The sequence below is a fragment of the Nothobranchius furzeri genome, chromosome 2 (assembly GCF_043380555.1).
Source record: "Nothobranchius furzeri strain GRZ-AD chromosome 2, NfurGRZ-RIMD1, whole genome shotgun sequence".
Lineage (NCBI taxonomy): Eukaryota > Metazoa > Chordata > Actinopteri > Cyprinodontiformes > Nothobranchiidae > Nothobranchius > Nothobranchius furzeri.
The window spans coordinates 88621657-88635896 of NC_091742.1; the positions used below are offsets into that span (position 1 = coordinate 88621657).

Sequence of the window (14240 nt, forward strand, 5' to 3'; positions counted from 1 at the left end):
TATTGCGCACTTTCTCCAAGTGCACTTTGCTGAAGACCGCAGGGCGAGTATTGAGATTGGGCCCAACACTGCTCAATGCTGCCTTTGTTTAAGGGAAACACCGCAGACTTCTCCATGTCTTTTGCCCCGCCCATGTGCTCATGACATCAGTGATACCTGCACGCCAATTTTAGAGATTGCCCTTATGCTCAGTCACGTCCGCTTTCCTAAGGATGTGTGGAAGGGTGTGTGTAAACAACCTGACCAGGCTGGGGCCGACTGCACGGAGTGGAAGAGTCTTTAGACTTCCATTCATTATCTTTAGCAGTAGGGGCCTAACGGTCCGAAAGTAGACAGGCTCCATACTTTCGTTCTTTTTTAAACACAGAAACAGTTTTGTTTACCTGTTTTTTAGCTCAAACCATAATACCTGTACATCAGGGGTAAATACCTGTACATCAGGGGTAAATAACTGTACATCAGGGGTGTCAAACTCAAATTCACAGTGGGCCAACATGAAAAACTGGGACAAAGTCGTAAGCCAAACTCAGTATTTATTGAAAAATTGACATAAAATGTGCAAATCTACAGCTATGTAATTTTTTTAACTTTTTCCTTTGAAAACAAATGTAATTTTACATAAACACTGAATCTGGAATAACCAAATTACACACAAGCAAGTAAATTTTACATCAAATAAAATACACATTAGTATTTATGTCTCAATTTCATCAACATTTTATTCCTTAGAGGCATACCATGCAATTTTTTTATATTTTGAACGCATTTTCTTGAGCTGTTATGTGCAAAAATGACCCTTTACAGCAGGCTCTCCAACATAGAGACAGTGAGCTACTTCTACAAAATGAGAGTACAGAAGAGCTACCGCCACACGACTGACTCAAATTGACATGTGTGTATACTTTCCATGTTAAAAAATGACGTACTTACTACATTAACATGCATTGCATTCACAAGTTGACATTATTGATACATATTATAAAAGAATGGTAAAAGAAAAAGTGAGATTCCTGTTTTGAAACTCAAACTAAACAAAACATTAAGATTAGTAACTAATCAGATATTTTATTAATAATTATTTTTTATAATGGATAAGTGTAACGTACACAAGACCAGCTAACTTGTTCCTGTTCAGCTCCTGTGCCCTGGCCAGAGCCTAAGCAGCAATGTCAATTTTTTAAGTGTTAAACTATTTAGTCTTAAATTAACTAAAACTATATAATCTTTAAATGTCATTTAATATAAAACCTGTCAAGTAATAGTGCTATGATCATTTTTCCAAACAAAATAACAAAAACACAGCTAAAGCTGAAAATATTTTCATTTTTGTTAAGATGACTGCACACTGAGGAGAAAAGTTTCACTTTTGGCTTCACTTAACGAACACGAGAGGGTGCTAAAAGATAGCTTAAACTAATCGGAGTATTTCGAATCTCATTTTATTATTTGTTTTGTTGTTGTTTACTCTTTAATCTGATTTTATGCTCTCCTATTTTTGCTCCTGTACTGAATGGAATCGCTGCTGACACCAAAACTTCCTCACCGGGGGATACGAAAGAGGTTTTTTATTCCATCTGTAGTGTTTCCAGTTCCTGTTTTACTGTATGTTATGTCCTTTGTAACAGGCCAACACCAAAAAAAAAAAAAAAATTCTTTCTATGAAAATGCAAAATTCCAGCTATTAACATTCATGCTTTGGAGAAGAAAACATGCATCAAAACCACAATATAGACTCCAGACAGGGAGCTCCAGACAATAGGATAAATGAGCAGATTAAAACAGTCCCCAACCCGTCATCAATGCAATAATTACAATACAATCCACAATCTAAAACAATGTCCTACTCCATATTCTGCAATGGTGCATAAACTAACAGGAATTGAACATGCGAATTGCAGCAGGCAGAAGTGATTTTTAATATTGCTCAGTGGCGCATCCAACAGTTCGCAGTCTCCCACTAAACGCGCTCCTTCAACTGGCGAGCCCATCATGAAGTCATTGAAAATTGTTGTCCACGATGGCCCTGATTTTGTGCAACATTCATTTCTCTGTCACCGCTCGCAGCAAGTTCAACTCCATCTTAGGTGTGTTCTTGCTGTGTCTTTGTAAATCCATGCTTTCGTTCTTTTTTAAACACAGAAACAGTTTTGTTTACCTGTTTGTAGCTACGGTTTCGCTGTCGGCGAAACCGTAGCTACAAACAGGTAAACAAAACTGTTTCTGTGTTTAAAAAAGAACGAAAGCATGGAAGTTCAACTCCATTTCAACAACACTGCCAGCCTTTTGTATCAGCTTGTTGAGTTTGTTCTTATTTGCCATTTTTACCTTGCTGCCTCAGCATGCAGCAGCTTAAAGGATGACACTCGCTACCACACACTCATAAAACACCCCGAGCACGGACCGGCAGATATTAAATGACCTCAGCTTCCTCAGAAAAAAAGAGACAAGTCTGGCCCTTCCTGTAAAGTACATCTGTATTGGTCCAATCAAGTGTATCGTCAATGTGCAGTCCCAGGTATTTGTAATTCTCCACTATGTCCACAGCAACTTCATGAATGGAAACTGAAGTCACTGGTGATCTTGTCTTCCTAAAGTCAACAATGAACTCCTTAGTCCTCGTCACACTGAGCAGCAGATGATTCTGCTCAAACCATTTGACAAAGGAGTCCATTGCTGCCTGATAATCTGTCTCCTCACCCCCAGTAATACAGCCCACGACTGCAGAATCATCAGAAAACTTCTGACAGTGACAGCTTTCATTACAGTACGTGGTCAGTGGTATACAGGGTGAAGAGGAAGGGGGAGAGAACAGTCCCTTGTGGAGCCCCAATGTTGCCGACTGCTGTTTGATACACAGTTCTGAAGGTGCACATACCATGGCCTGCCTGTGAGGTAATCCAGAACACCATCAGAACCAGGTCAGAACGGACCACCAGAAGAGATGCGCGGCTCAGCGGGCCAGCTGTTTTCCGGGTTGGAACCGGATCAGAACCGCCGCCTGGACCACCAGGAGAGGATGTGCGGCTTTTAAAAATACCAGCTCGACTGTCTCGCTCGTGTTTGGGTCAGATCCAGCTCACAGAAGCCCGTATGAGCTCCAGAACTGGATGACAGGCGTCTCTCTTCCTCTAAGCGCTAAACTACAATACGTGAACGGATATTAGCGAGTATGAGACCGCTGACAGACGCTCATTAGTATTAATATTAAATTAACCGACCGATACTATTTTAATTGTCTAGTACACGATAGTACAATAGTGTGATGTTAGCGCACGAGTTTAAGCTAACATGGTTAACACCAGACACCTGCTGCTCGCCCGCTACAGCTCCTCCTTAATCTCTCTGCTTTGGCCGATGGTTTCTCCCTCTGGTTTGTCTCTGCTCTCTGGGGCGTGCAGCCTAACTCACGACTTTATGGTTTTGGTCCATCATGAGTATAATTGTAAACATTTAAAGGTTCCTCTGTGTCAGAGCTGGCATTATAATCCATATTTTTCACTGGATTAAGCCAACAGGACTCCTTCAGATGACGTTACTTGGTTTGGCAAAAAAAAAAAAAAACCTCACAAAAATGACCCTAAAAGACTAAATAATTTATGTTTGTGTAAAAAAAAAAGTTTAAAACGAGTTTCTGTTACATTTCACTAAACATTGGTTCATGGGAGTCTCTAACCTGCAATATGCTCTTTAATATAGTCAGTAATGCATACAGTGAGCCTGTCGATGTACTCCCTCTGAGGCTCACATAGGACCTGCCAATCAGTTGCCTTCAAGCACCCCTGTAGTGTCGCCATAGTCTCCTCGGACCACCTCCTAATCTTTTTAGGGAGTACAAGTAGCCTTTTCACCATCGGCACATATCCAGAAGTGATGTGAACCAGATTGTGGTCGGATCTCCCGAGTTGGGAAAGAGGGGAGGAACTGTTTGCATTCTTGACATTAGCAAGTTCTCTCTCCTCTAGTTGGACAGTTCATGTATTGTTTAAGAGTTGTGGCATGATTAAAATCCCCGGAGATGGCAAAAAAAAAGGCACTTGGGTGCTGGGTCTGTAACCAAGCCACTGTTGAGTGAATGATATCAACTGGGATTAGCAGAAGGGGAAATGTACACTGCCACCAAGATGACGCGGGCAAATTCCCTGGGGAAATAATATGGCCCGAGACCAGCTGCACAGTTCACTGTCAGGGCAACAAATCTGCACTTTGATGTGAATATGAGCCGGATTACACCATTTGTTAACAAGCCCCCTTCCTTTCTGCTTGCCGTTTGTGATGTAGTCTAGGTCTGCCCGAACCACATGAAAGACATCGATATAAATGTTGTCATCAGGAATATGTGCATGTGTCCATGTTTCCATGAAGCAGATCAGACTACAATTGTGATACTCCTGCTGATTCTTAGCCTAGTGAACTAGACCAAGGTCTTGCTTTGCTAAGGTTTTATATCCACATATACAGGATGGCTTGCCAGGCTAGTTGATTCTGGGTCAGCACCGCAAGCGCATCCATTTTATTTTGCAGTGACCTGACGTTCCCTATTATAATGGAAGGGAGACACGGTTTAAAAATCCGCCATCATCTGAGTCTCTGCTGTCTCGCCGTTTCCCTCGTCCTCCTCTTTTGACCTCGACCTCCGCATTCACAGGGAGTTCTCTTCTAGATTTCACTTGGTACGTCTGTGGGTCTAGTAAAACTAGCTGGCGTCCCAGCGATCAGCTATTCCCTGGAGTAAACAAAGCGTGCGGTGTGGAGCCGCTGTTCCATTATCCACATTCTAAAAAAAAAAAAAAAAAAACTGATCTGAGAGAAAAGAAACAAGAGAAAGAAGCTAAAACAAAATTCAATTACTTGAAAGAAAATAGGAAAGTGTTCATTAGTGAGACTCCTGTGTTGTTTTGGTCATATTCAAAGAAAACTGTTGCTCTCATATGGACAAAGTTGGGTCAGCGTGTTAGGGAGGAAAGATGAAACCTCCGGCAGCCACAGACTCATACTCTGACTTGAGCATGTCACTACACTGAAGTTCAATCGGCTTCATCTGGAGGTTGGTTTGTGTTCTTTCTACATAAGCCATGAACATATTACTGAGCAGTTGAAGTCTCCATTTCTGGGCTTCAAAGTCATCAAATCGCTGAGTAAAGTCAGTGCCGAGTCAGAGGAGCATTTTCAGTTTGTTCGAGACTGAGGAGGGAATGGCTAAAGATGGCAAAACTCGTAGCATTGAAACCAATGACTGTAAATAGAAGAGGGAGTACTTTGAATGACGCGCTCAGGCCACAAAGCCCTATAGGATTTGTAGTTTTGCTGCAAATATGCCGATGGGCCAGTTCCAAAATATTTTTAATATGATCTCATGGGCTAAATATAAAGAGACCACAGGCCAGATTTGGCTCAAGGGCCTGAGTTTGACACCAGTGAGCTATCAATGCTAATGGTGATTTAGAAAAAGTTTTCTATGAAAATGTATCAAGTTACTTTTTCAATTACCATTAACTCTATCTTAGAGTGAAATGTGTTAATGTACTTGCCAACTTATAGTGAATGACATGTATGCGCTTGACACGGAAATCAGTGATCCCCAACTCCCTTCCCCGAGGGCAACTATCCAGCATGTTTAAGTTGTGTCCCTAATCCAGCACACTTGATTCACCTGTTCAGCAGCTCATCAAGCTCTGCAGAAACCTGTTAATCACTTGGTGATTAAAATCAGGTGTGAAGCAGGGAAACCTGTGAAACGTGCTTGATACGGGCCCTCAGGGAAGAGAGTTGGGGATCACTGATGTGTAGAATCTTCTGATGCTGATCTGTAAATGGCAACGGCCATGACACTTAAAGAACAGCACAGGAGTGAGAGTCATTATTTATAGGGATGTAAGAAAATGTCGATTATGGCAATATATCGTGATATTTTCCTCAGCAATATTATAACGATATTCAAAAGCTGTGCATTGAAAATATCGATATCACAATATATCGTGATATTTTTTCTTGCAAAAATGTATCGATATTAAAAAGTCGCATATCTAATTTTTGGAAGACATTACATGGAAACATTTGTGTATTTTCTTTTCTTGTGGTGCAATTCAAACGCCCACCACTAGTAAACAGCAGTGTGTAATGGGTGTTGTTTCCACCATTGAAATGTAAATCCCTCTGTTATGGGTTATGGTTAAACATGTTAAGTATCAGTTTGGTGTGTTTAAATTTATTATAGGAAAATTCAATATTCTACAAAAAAATCGCCAATATCGTCTGACTGAATGTATCGCAATACATCGTGATATATTGTATCGTTTCCCCTGTATCGTAATACGCATTGTATGGCCAGAATTTCACCAAGACACATCCTTAATTATTTAGTAAATAAATAAATAAAATAAAATAAACATTTACAGTTTTGGAGCAACAATATATGGCTCTCCTGTCAGAAAGAAGTGGCTCATGGACCAGATGTTATATAGGGTTAAGGCCTGTCACCAGGGGTACAAGACTGACATCTAGAATGTAAACACTACAAAGATCATTTTTGGTACTTTTGTAGTTGTAGGAGTTCCTTGTGATGTGTGGCTACTCATGTTTGACTGTTTAAACTTGTCTTATGGCTAAAACTTTGTCCATAAAACTCAAGCGAAGTTTTCCGTCCTGTGTGGATTCTAATTTGACTATTTAAATGTTGCTTTTGTCTAAACCTTCATCATAGCTCACAGGCAAAAGGCCTTGGTCCTGTGTTGACCCTCATGTCTGTGTTGTGTGGACTTGCATGTGATTGTTCAAAGATGTTTTTCGGCTAAATCTTTTTTTACAGAGCTTACAAGCAAAAGCTTTCAGTCCTTTGTGGACATTTATGTGACGGTTTAAATGTTGCTTTTGGCTAAATCTTTGTCCACAGAGCTCACAACCAAAAGGTTTCTGTCCTGTGTGAATTCTTGTGTGTCTGATTAAACTTATAATATGGCTAAATCGTTGTTTACAAAGTTTACAGGCAAAGGGCTTCTGCCCTGTGTGGACCCTCATGTGACCAATTAAATATTGCTTAAGGCCAAATCGTTGTCCACAGAGCTCACAGGCAAAAGGCTTTTGTCCTGTGTGGACTAAGACATGTCTGTTTAAACATGTCTTTTGGCTAAATCTTTGTCCACAGAGCTCACAGGCAAAAGGCTTTTGTCCTGTGTGGACTAAGACATGTCTGTTTAAACTTGTCTTATGGCTAAATCTTTGTCCACACAGATCACAGGCAAAAGGCTTCTGTCCTGTGTGCACTATGATATGTCTGTTTAAACATGTTTTTCTTCTAAACCTTTGTCCACAGAGCTCACAAGCAAAAGGCTTCTGTCCTGTGTGCACTCTGATATGTCTGTTTAAACATATCTTTTGGCTAAATCTTTTTCCACAGAGCTCACAAGCAAAAGGTCTCTGTCCTGTGTGGACCCTCATGTGTCTGTTTAAAGTTGTCCTTTGGCTAAATCTTTTTCCGCACAGCTCACATGTAAAAGGCTTCTGTCCTGTGTGGACACTCATGTGACAGTTTAAAGTATCCTCACGGCTAAATTTTTGTTCACAGAGGTCACAAGCAAAAAGCTTTTGTCCTGTGTGGACACTCATGTGTCTGTTTAAATTGTATTTTGTAACAAATCCTTTCCCACAGTCATCACAACTAAATGATTTTAGTTTTGTCTGGACTTTCCTGCATTGGTCAGTGTGTTTCTTTACTCCAACACTTTTCTTATTAACCAAGCAGCCTGAATACCTTCCTGCCAAATGACTCGTCACTCTCACGTGTTTCTGGAGAGACAACTCGTTAAGAAACTGTTCACCACACTCAGAGCAGCTACAGGATTTGTTGACCGACTTAACATCTGACTCAGAAGACCTGGTCTCATTCCAGTCCTTGTATATGTCTCCAGATTCAAGCCCACAGTCTGACTGCTCAAAGACTAGATTCACATCTTCTTCATCATCTCCGCTAACTTCAGTCTCTGAAGAATCAGATTTCTGTTCATGAGAGTTTAGATCCAGGTTCCTGCTTGTTTCTGCTCTTCCACCAGTGTCTGCTGTCATCTGGTCATCTGAGCTGCTAGTTGGGACATCTAGGTCTTCTGTTTGTTGGTGATGAAGCTGTGAGAACAGAAATTTCTCTTCATCATCCTCACTCTTTATAGAAATATCTGAAAATGGAAATCTGGCAGCATCAGTCTCCTCCTTCAACTGGAGCTGCTCTCCCTCCAGACTGGTCCAGAGTTCCTGCTGCTCCTCCTTTATGTGCAGGTTGTCTGGGTACTGCTGCTCCACATCAGCACTCCCTTCAGGAGCTTCTTCTTTAACCAGCATTATCTGTAGAAAATCTATAGAAAACACAGAAACACGATGTGAATTACCGACCGCTGTAACTTTATATTTTCACATATACTGTTGTATTATTACTTTAAAGACCAAGTTCACTCGTTTCTTTCAACACATTTGCAGTGGTCTTGTCAAACAGTCTCTGTGGTAATAAACATCTCGCTCCTGGTTTATTTGTATAGCACATTTACAGTTGTGCATGCAACACTAATGTGCTGAACAAGACGACAAAAATGGCTAAACAGTCATTAAAATGATAATTTAAAGTAGAATTACTAAAAACATACATGTGATACTGACAAACTATAGATAAAAGTCAAAATAAAAGGACAAAACTGATAACAAGAACAGTTAAAACTACCCAAGTCAACCTGCAGTAAAAGCCAGATCAAATAAGTTTCAGGAACTAGAAATTAGTCAGAGTAGAGGTGAGTAGAAGACTGCAGGATTTTGAGTCTCCACAAATAATAGAAGCTTGAAGGTGTTCTACCGTGTTAATGTTAACGGTTAGATTCTCCTAGCAGAGATGTGTTCTACTCTCTCCTGGATGCTAGATCAACACAGCCTTCCCCCTCACGAGCCAAGATAGGCAAGGCTGTGGATGTTGATTTTAAATGCTACTTGACTGGCTTTTCTAATCCGAACACTTCCCCGTCTATTTTCTGTCAACAACTAATGCAGGAAATGGGGTAAAAGACCATTTTTATGTTTGGCCTGCATTTTAAACTCAGATTACAGCTGGCAATGAGGATCACACATCACGATAAAGGTTTTCATATTGGTCGATAGACTCAAGTGTTCTAAAATGTATGTTTAATGTGAGTTTCAATTCCACACATTCCAGGTGAGTTCGCAACTAAACTAAGTGTGTGTGTGTGTAAGTTGTGTACTAGATGTGTGTGTAGTTTCATTTGGACATTATGGATTGAGACAATATTGGTTTGTTATAATTAGGACAAAAAAAAAAAGGGCCTGCCACTGTTACCCTGACAATAAGGGGGGTGTTGTCACTGTGAGTGGGGAGGGGTAGTGCAGGTATAAACCTTATACAGCAGTAACCGGAAGGTTGCAGGTTCGATCCCGGCTCCGGACAGAGAATTCTGCTGTTGTGTCTTTGGGCAAGGCACTTAACCCACCTTGCCTGCTGGTGGTGGTCGGAGGGAGCGGTGGCGCCTGTGCTCTGCAGCCTCGCCTCTGTCAGTGCGCCCCAGGGCAGCTGTGGCTACATCGTAGCTCACCACCACCAGTGTGTGAATGTGTGTGTGAATGGATGAATGATACACTGTAGTGTAAAGCGCTTTGGAGTCCTTACTCTGAGAGGCGCTATACAAGTGCAGGTCATTTATCATTTAATAACCAAAAGCGTGCCGTGTGTTTGAATTATCTTGAGTGTGCTCATAATACATACATAATTATTGAGGGACCGGTGGTGTCAGTGCTCGGCAGCCTCGCCTCTGTCAGTGCGCTCCAGGGCAGCTGTGGCCACAGTGTAGCTCATCACCACCAGTGTGTGAATGTGTGTGTGGATGGGTGAAAGACTGATTGTGTTATGAAGTGCCTTGGGGAGTTGTAGAACCCTAAGAAGGCGCTATACAGATACAGGCCAGTTACCATAATGATTAACATTAGCATCTGAATATGATGATTGCTACCTAACAGAGCCATGGAGAGATCTCCAGAACTCTAAACATCTGACCAATAATATAAAGTTTATCTACCGTGATGACAGTCTGTGATCTCTCGGCGACTGGCTTCTTCCTGACTGGGAACGGGGCTCAGCGCCGGTCCAAGATCCTGAACTCCTTTGAATGAGAAGTGCAGTGTTTCAGAATTATTAAGACTTGGAAGTACTTCAGGTCTATGGATGTGAACCAGCCGTCTTGGTGCACATAATCCAAATACCTTTCATACCTTTCACACTAATACCAGTACAATGTTGGGCAATGATAAGGAAATGAAATATCGCGATAGGACAGAATGGGTAAAACACGCTTGTACAGTGCCTTTGATTTCATACGCTCATACGCACATGGCGGAAAAAGCATGGCGACGGCGGAGGAGAAGGGCAAAAGCAGCTTGTTGAAGGAAGCAGAATTTGTTTTTAAAAAAGATGTTACTTCAGTGGTGCGGAACTGATTCGGTTTCCGTCCGTCAGATACCCAACAAAGCACAATTTTTTTGTAGAACATGCAAGCGGGCCGTTGTGGCGAAGGGAGGAAACACCACAAACCTAATTCATCATTTGAAGCAAAAGCACTTTTTGGAGTACAGCAAAGCTGTTAACGCACGCAAACAACAAATGTGGTCGTGAGACCAAAGAAGCTGACTCAAAAAACAATCAAGTGTGGCTATAAATAGCTGCCCCCCCCCATGACAAAAGTAGCAAACGCTGGGGAGAACTAGCTAATGCGGTGATGCATTGTTTAGCCAGGGATATGATGCCCATTCAGAGTGTGGAAAAAGAAGGTTTCACAAAGATGTTTAAAACCTTTGATTCACGCTACAAGCTGCCACCAAGAAATACTTCTCTAATGTCGCTTTGCCTGCTTTATAAGAAGAGATTCGTACTGAGGTGTCAAATGCATTATCGTCTATGGAGTTTTTTTGCGTCCACCACGGAAATGTGGTCAAGCTGAACATCAGACCCCTACATGAGCCTCACAATACACTACGTGTACAAAAACTGGAAGCTACAAAACTGGAAGCTACAAAACAAGTGCCTTGAAACAAGTTTTTTCCCAGAGGACCACACCGGGGGAAAAAAATAGCCAAAGGCCTAAAAGAGTTCCTCAGCTCGTGGAATCTTCAGGAGGAAAAACAGGTATGTGTGATGACAGACGGCGGGGCCAACGTTGTGAAGGCTGTTGCACTCAACAAATAAGTTCAGGTCATGAGTGAACTAGAACATCTTGTGTCACACCAGGGTAGCACAGCCACAGGTGTTTCAGAAACACTTCCCACATCTGCTGGAGACCAAACAAGTCAGGGAGCTGCTAAAAAGCCAAAAAAAAAAGGTCTCGGGAGCTTGTTGAAGGGACCTGTTAGTGGCAAGACAGATGTAACTGCAGAAAGGTTATTATCTGAACTGAGCAGTTATGTGAATAGTCCACCAGCAGACAGCGAGTGTGATCCTCTTTTGTGGTGGAAGGTTCACACGGTAAACTTTCCCAGCAACTAACTCTGCATCTGAAAGGTTGTTCAGTACAGGTGGAAACGTTGTAACTCGTCAACGATCCTCCCTTTAGCCCACATCTGTGAACATGTTTGTGTTTCCGACAAAAAATCTTAAAACTTGAAAAGGGCACTTTATCCATGTTATTTTATTTATTTTTTTACCCAAGAGTTAGAGTTTTATGTTGCAAAGCAACTCAAGTTATTAGATACTACACATGGTTATGCTCAGGAAGATATTTCAGGCCATTTGCACAAACGTTTTAATGTAGTTTTGATGCACGTAAAAACTGCTGATTCACTGAAAATATATTGGTGGGTTCTTTGCACTAAAAATGTTGTGAATTTGTAAAGTACTTTGTCTCGCATCAGTCATATCGTCAGTTATATCGTTATCGCAAATTTTCAAATACATATCGTGATATGTCTTTAAAATTCACGGACATCATAAGTGAAATCAATGGCTGTAAACATGTTTATTTCTAGGGATGTGGATCTTAGAGCAACTCACGATTTGATTCGATTCCGATTCTTGGGGTGCCGATTCGATTCTCAATTTAATTCGATTCACTATCAGAAATTAACAAAGAGTGTCAGCTCCAGGATGAACTACTTTGTTGTACAAGTCAGTTAAAGCTGTGGGACATTTTTATTTGACTTTAAACTGGTCGTGCTCCAAAAATGCAAATTTACAATATAAAATAAAGTGATTCTAAAACTGTAAACAGAAACAATCTTTTGACCAAAAGGCAACATTTATTTATGCTTACCTTGTAAAATATAACAAATCTGTAGTTACCTAACAGTAGCTTTGAAAGTAATACGGTCAAATACTTTTCAAGTATGTGTAGAAACAAGTTACATGAGTAATCCTGAGTACTCATTTATCAACTTAGAAAATAAATATGAGAATATCTCAAATTTCTGAGTATGGAAAAAAATACATTCAAGTGCCCTCTTATCAGCAGATTCAAACATAAATCATCTCAATTTATGGGACCACAAACGTAAACGGAGTACTGACTCTAACAAACATCAAAAAAGTGCATCTCAAACCTGTAACATAAATATTTGAGTTCTTGGAATCGATTCTGAATCTTTATGAATAAGAATCCCGATTCAGACTTGAATCGATTTTTTTCAGCACCTCTATTTATTTCTGCTGTGACATTGGCATTTTAACATTGAAGTCAGTGAGAACTTGCCCACTTCTGGCGTCAGCCCCAGGTGGATGAGGAGAGAACTGTAATTTGTATCACTTTATTTTTAGCTACTGTAGAATACCCCATTAAGCACTAGCTACCACCAAAATGTGTAACGACCAGAAACGCTGTGAGCTCCACATTACAACACGTAGCCCGTCACACTTCATTAAATGCAGTGGATGACTTGTTTGACGTTCCGCAGGATTGGAACATTTCTGGTGCTCAGAACGGCTGTTATCAAGTCACTTGTGACTTTGAAATGTGAAAACAGTAAAGCTGATGTGCATTAACGAACAGTAAATATAACACTGATTGGGTGGGTTGTTGTGTGTTATGGTGGTCTATAATAGTCCATCTGCTGGACTCTTTGGAAACCACAACCAAACTTGTATCAGACCTAAAGGTGCTAAAATAAATTCAGAAGTGTTTAATAAACTTCTTTGTTACTGAAGAAAGAAGACAGCGGTGAAGTTAGCTTGAAGTTGGGCATTGGATATTCGACAGACGTTGGTTTACACGGTCAGCGATAAGTCTTCAAGCAGTGCACTGCGGCACAGACGGTGGTTAGCTGAACTCTCAGTGACACACTTTGCAGGGGGGATTTGGCATTTAATTCTTCTTGGCGTCTGGAAAAACATCTCCTTCTGCCCCCCTTTATTTGACTTTCTGCCCCCTTTATTTTGGTCCAAGACCATTACCGGGCTGGCCCTATTAAACACCTTCTACACCCCTGCTTAGTAGACTTCATGAATTATTTTTAAGCCAGTATAAAAATGACTGAAACACAAATTTACATATTTGGCATTATTGACCAATATCTTTGATTTAATTTATTTGTGAAGAACATCAAGATGCATTACAGTGAACATTATAATAAAGTACATTTTTCTAGTGCAGAGGGGAGACAACCCATAGAAGCACTGATTTGATCTCATTTCAGAGAAAAATAGAACAGGTCAGATGCACCTAATAAATAAAATTACTAACAAACTCAGGAATCAGTTTCTTTGCTTCATTGTTCTGGTGCTGAAAACATCACTAATGTGGATCAAAGGAGATACACAGATGAATGCACCTCTTATTTATTATTTGGAAATGAGTGTGTGTGGTTTACATCAATACATTGTTTTAAGTCTGAAATTGATATGGATTGATCAGAAGTTGATATGTGTATTGTTTATTTAAAAACTATTTACAGAGCAGCCTCAGAATAGAGATTAAATATTTTTGATCACAATAGTAAAGGAACTATTACAGAACAAGTTTTTCAGTAAAATCAGAACATTCATATTTAAGTGCATGAATTAATGCATCTGAACTCTTGCAGTAGGAACTAGGAAATATGAAATACTAGAACCATTTTATTTTCATTTGATTAAACTGATTTTTTCCTAATGTTGGCATTTTCCCCACAAAAAGTTAAACACAACAATGTTGATTGAGGTGTGTGTGTGTGTGTGTGTGTGTGTGTGTGTGTGTGTGTGTGAGAGAGAGAGTTAATATAAATACAAAAAATAACCAGCA

The 14240-nt window shown here is 40.4% G+C and overlaps 1 protein-coding gene across 1 annotated transcript in view; it reads right to left on the reverse strand.

Moving 5' to 3' along the window:
- Positions 1–516: 516 nt before the first annotated feature.
- LOC107376800 (zinc finger protein 91) overlaps positions 517–14240 on the reverse strand; it is a 46741-nt gene continuing 33017 nt past the window's right edge. Inside the window, exons 14-15 of the mRNA XM_070542387.1 lie at positions 10059–10142; positions 517–8342 (exon numbers count right to left, since the gene is read on the reverse strand). Of these exons, the coding sequence (XP_070398488.1) occupies positions 6736–8342; positions 10059–10142 (1691 nt within the window). The 3' untranslated portion in view covers positions 517–6735. The remainder of the gene's footprint in view (positions 8343–10058; positions 10143–14240) is intronic.